This window comes from Callorhinus ursinus, unplaced genomic scaffold, assembly GCF_003265705.2.
Source record: "Callorhinus ursinus isolate GAN/ISIS: 27379988/994484 unplaced genomic scaffold, GSC_fseal_2.0 scaffold1943, whole genome shotgun sequence".
NCBI lineage: Eukaryota > Metazoa > Chordata > Mammalia > Carnivora > Otariidae > Callorhinus > Callorhinus ursinus.
Window position 1 is genome coordinate 3,728 of NW_027398997.1, and position 5,508 is coordinate 9,235.

At 40.0% G+C, this 5,508-nt stretch overlaps 1 protein-coding gene across 1 annotated transcript; it reads right to left on the minus strand.

Annotated features, from left to right (window-relative positions):
• Positions 1-880: 880 nt before the first annotated feature.
• On the minus strand, positions 881-2,806 carry LOC112817994 (cytochrome P450 3A12-like; the record flags this gene model as incomplete). The annotated part of the gene is made up of 3 exons (XM_025865275.2): positions 881-1,025; positions 2,343-2,431; positions 2,693-2,806. Coding segments are annotated over 3 exons (348 nt in total), but the record flags the coding sequence as incomplete, so codon positions are not given.
• Between the last annotated feature and the right edge of the window lie 2,702 nt (positions 2,807-5,508).

Here is a 5,508-nt window from a genome sequence, read left to right on the forward strand (position 1 = left end):
TTAGCAACTTATGAATACATCATACAGTGGTGTTAACTATAGTCATCATGTTGTATTTACCGGTCCAGTACTCCTCTATCTTGTAATTGAAAGTGTATACCTTTGGTCACCTTCATTCAAGTACCACCCCACAACCCCTGCCTCTGATAACCACAAAGCTGATCTCCTTTTGTATGACTCGGTTTCTTATATTGTTTTTTTTTTATTCCACATGTAATTGAGGTCATACAATATGTGTCTTTCCCTGTCTGACTCATTTCATTCATCATAATGCCCTCAGAATCCATCCCTGTTGTCCAAATACAGAATTTCCTTCCATTTTTATGGCCGAATAAGATTCCATGGTATATACATACTACATTTTCATTATCCATTCCTTGCACGAAGAACACCCAGACTGTAAAAATTGAACTGTACATTTTAAAAGGGGGACATAGTCTCTCGTGGTTCGTCTCCCTCTTTGATTTCCCCCCCTTCATTTTTCCCTTCCTTCTCCTAATGTCCTCCATGTTATTCCTTATGTTCCACAAATAAGTGAAACCATATGATAATTGACTTTCTCTGCTTGACTTATTTCACATGATGGGTATTAAGGAGGGCACGTATTGCGTGGAGCACTGGTGTTATACACAAACAATGAATCATGGAGCATTACCTCAAAACCCAGTGATGTACTGTATGCTGACTAACATAACATAACAAACAAACAAACAAACAAACAAATAAATAAATAAATATGGGGAAATGTATGTTATATGAAGTTATAGCTCAGTAAAGTTGTTGTAGAAAGGTAGGAAGGGAAGAAGTGAGGGAGGAAGGAAGGAAGGGGAAAAAAACGGGATGGGAGGATAAAAAGAAACATGGTACTGTACGTACATACTGAGAAGAAAAATGGATCAAGGAAATCAAATTTTAGGAAATTCTTAATATTTTCCACGAAGGGATCTTGTGGGTTGTTGAGGGAATCAATGTTCACTCCAAATGATGTGCTGGTAATCACATCCATGCTGTAGGCCCCAAAGATGCTGAGTAGAGAAACAAAGGCATGGATAATTAAAATCAGCACCTCTTTACTATCCTTATCCAGCACATGCAGCAAGAAGTGCATGTAGATACCCATGCCCAGGCAAGACAAGGGCCACACTTTCAGAACCACCTGTTGCATCATCTGAAGAGTTTATATGCCATCACACTCACTCATGTGGTGTTCATGAGGTGCCAGTGATACAGCTGGCCTTGTGCTAGGGTGATGGGGACACTAGAGCAAATTAGACACATTTCTGAGCTCAAGGAGCTCAGTCATGGAGGGATAGAGACCCAAAGTGTGACAAATTACAGTAATGTCTTTTGCGTATAGGCAGTAAAAGGTGGCTAAGCACTGTGTCTGAGCAGGACCAAGGGTGGAATAATTAACCCTTTCTCAGGGAGTCAAGAAAGGTGAAACTGATCTGGATTTTCTCTCACCACAGTATCTATGCTCAGAGCTGATTCCTCTTCAGCACATGACAGAACACCAACACCCTGTTCTGTGCTGCCAGGAACACCATCCCTTCTTCTCTACACCTCTGCTAAGGCTCCTGAAAGACCCACTCTGTCTCAACTCCAGCGATCTGAGCTCGCTCTGAGGGCTCACTCATTTCTAGACAATGTAAGAACCTAGAACATTCCTCCTTAAAAAATATACATTAAATAAATCAATCCAAAATCGATTTAGGGGATGACATATGTGATCATATGCCACTAGTTTTCCCAGGAGAGTACCAACATATATCTCTTCATTTCATAAAATCAAAAAATATCTCAGTTTACACAAAAAATATGGCCACCCTACCCATCCTATGGGCAGGACCTTCTCTCTTTTGAGATTGAAAGAAGGACAAGCGGTCATAAAAGTTAATATTTAGTATTTTACTAATACCCTCAACAAAACTGGGAAGAGGTTTACGTCATTCCAAGTTCCACATGTTAATGTTCCTGCCCCACCCAGTGCCCACCAATATGTACCAAGTGCCTTCCCCTCCCACTATTCCATACCCTCTACACTCAAAGATTTGGTACAATTACGTTTCTTCTTTTCAACCACGTATTTTTATCTTCCAGAATATCCTAGGTGACAACTAAGCAGATAAATGAATCCTGCCTCGTGTACACAAAAGAAGACCCTTTCTTTTCTGGTGGCCCTGCCTTTTTAGGTGAGGTACCTCTTCTTGGATGACCTACCAGCATTGTGATACCACATGTTTCTTTGCTGGAGTAACTCAACAGTGGGGATTTGGCTCTGTGGCAGCAGCTAGAAAGTGTTGTGACAGAGTTGGAATCCCAGCAGCTGCACTCCTACTTACTCTTTCAAGGTGATGGACTTGCTTTTCTCTGTCTCCTTCCTCAGGTTCCTCACCAACACATCTCCATAGTGGCCAATGATGGAGAACATCTACACACAAAATATACCACCACCTGAAGTTAAATTGGAAAATGAAGTCCAAGAATGATGTGGCTTTCATAAGCATGTGGCAGTAAGGGACATTTAATAACAAACTTTATCATGTCTTTCCTAGGACATGAAGATAAAGACCATTTTTAGGAAGCCCAAATTTAGCATACTACCCTTTAAAGATGGAATATGATCTTATTTCCTACCAGCCCCCAGATATATTCCTTAACTTTCTAATTGAAAGTCCTCTTCTTTTCTTACCTCCTTGAGCTTTCCGCTAGTGAAGGTTGGAGACAGCAATGTTCGCATTCTCTTCCATTCTTCATCCTCAGACAAAGAAACTGAACTTTTCATAAATCCCACTGGACCAAAACACTAGAGTCAAAGAAAAACACAATTTGCCCTACATAAGTTTTGGAGGTCTTAAAGGTTGTGGAAAATTTGTTTAACAGGCAGAAATTATTCAACAAATATTTAGTGATTATCAACTTAATAGTAGGTCCGATGGTAGGTGAGCAACAGATATTTATCCCCAATGCCCAGCCTTCTGCAAGATTGAGGACATATCCAGCCACCTGATGTGCTTTCCAGCCTTTATAGTCCACCTCCTTTTCAACATAAATGTGGTATGGGAAAATTTGGCAGGGAAACTACTCCTCTGGGGGAATACAGAGGATTAACACCTAGTATATTCTCCTAAACTGTGCAGAGTAGTAGAATTGGATTGGTGGAAGATAGCCAGATAGCCTGGAAAACTGCATGTTGCCTCAGACCAGTTCTGCCTTTACATATATCCACAGCATGAGAAACTCGAAAAATTGATGTCTTGATATGGTGATTTTTTAAAAAAACATTATAGTTAACACTAAAAACATTAGGAATCTATTTGCTCTTGTGAAGAAATGGTACAGTAACATGGAAATCTCTTCCCTCTATATTTTTCCTAAAGGAAAAATATATACATAAGGAAATAATAAGGAAAAAGAGAGAAATAATTCTATTTCCCATCTTGGGATTGGCTTAGCAAGCCAACCAGTTTGAATATTTCTTCCATTTTCCAAAACTATATTTTGTTTTAAAATGGATATCTTCATGGCTAAGATTAACAACTCAGGCAACAATAGATGATGGTAAGGATGCTGAAAAATGGAAACTCTTGGTGGAAATGCAAACTGGTGCAGCCACTCTGGAAAACAGTATGGAAGTTCTTCAAAAACTTAAAAATAGAAATACCCTACAACCTAGCAATTGGACTACTAGGTATTTATCAGAAGGATACAAACATAGTGATTTGAAGGGGCACATGCACCCCAATGTTTATAGCAGCAATGTCCACAATTGCCAAAATACAGAAAGACTCCAGATGTCTATGACAGATGAATGGATAACGAAGACTTGGTATATATAAAGTCTTATATATAATATAAAATCTTAAATATATATGTATATAATATAATAATATTAAATAATTATTATATTGTATATTTATATTATATATAATATTTATATAATATAATATAAAATCTTAAAAAACACTATATCAAAAACTAATGATGTACTGTAGGGTGACTAACATAACATAATAAAATAAAATTAAATTAAAAAAAGAAACAAAACAGATGAACATAGGAGAAGGGAAGGAAAATAAAATAAGAGGGAAAAACAGAGGGAGGCAAACCCTAAGACACTCTTAACTATAGAGAACAAACAAAGTTGCTGGTGGGGAGGGAGGTAGGGGGATCGGGTAACTGGATGATGGGCATTAAGGAGGGCACTTAATGTAATGAGCGCTGGATGTTGTATGCAACTGATGAATGACTGAATTCTACCTCTGAAACTAGTAATACAATATATATCAATTAAATTGAATTTAAATTTTAAAAAGTTTTTAAGATTTTATTTATTTATTTGTCAGAGAGAGAGAGAGCAAAAGCAGGGGGAGCAGCAGGCAGAGGGAAAGGCAGGCTCCCCACTGAGCAAGGAGCCCAACGCACAACTGGATCCCAGGACTCCAGGATCATGATGTGAGCCAACGGCAGAAGCTCAACCGACTGAGCCACCCAGGTATCCACCCCAAAAAAATTTCAATTACAATAAAATGAAAATAAAAAATAAAATGGATATCTCCAACACAATTTCATGATAAAAACTCACAAACTAGGAAGAGAGGAAAAATTTCCTGACTTAATAATGAGCATCTAAAAACCTGACAGCTAACATCACCTCAGTGAGGAAAGACTGATGTTATAACACTAAGATGATGGAACAGACACTCCAGCCTCTGTTATCCCACAAAGAACAACAATTAGACAGCTATCCACAAACAAAAATAGGTCCAAGTGCTTAGGAGTCCATTTAAGAAGTTTCAACAACAGAATGGAGAAAACTCCTGAGAATAACTGTGCGAGAAAAATAAGGAAAATAACTTCATTTTGCCTGCATCACCCCATGACCCAGGCCAGCACTGCTCAGCACCAACAGGACACTCCGTGACTGAGACAGTTCCCCTTCCTGGGGAACAGCAGAAGGATGAGCAACCATTAGCCCTAGTCCTTCAGAACATGGCACAAATGACCTGTTCTGGTTTCAAACCTCCCAGAGACTGGCATGGCTGACATCTAGACACAGCTAGGAACAAAGAAGGGCAGGACTACCGGTATCAGTCAAGTGGCAGGAGTGACCATGTTTCTCTGTGTCCTGCTCTGCAGAAAAACCTAGCAGTCTTTGTTGCTGAGGAACTAAAAGCCAGCCGAGCACTGTGCACCCTCTAAGATTTTGCTGCTGATAGTCTCACAGGTTTTCACATTTGCAGACTCCAGCTGCCTCAGTCCTGCTGTGTCCCATCTGTACTCACTGGAGTTGTCTCAGCCAGTGCCACCACCAACACTGTGAGCCCCAGAATCTACACCACCAGCCAGTTTGGCCTCTGTAACTCAGCATATGGACAGCACAAGCCCAGGCCCCAGCAGCTTTCAGGTACCTGAGGCCAGGCCTGACTCCTGTCACTGGACTGCAGTGCCACATGAGACAACAGCTAAACCCTGAAGCTGTACACCTTCACATGGCCGGCCTGAACT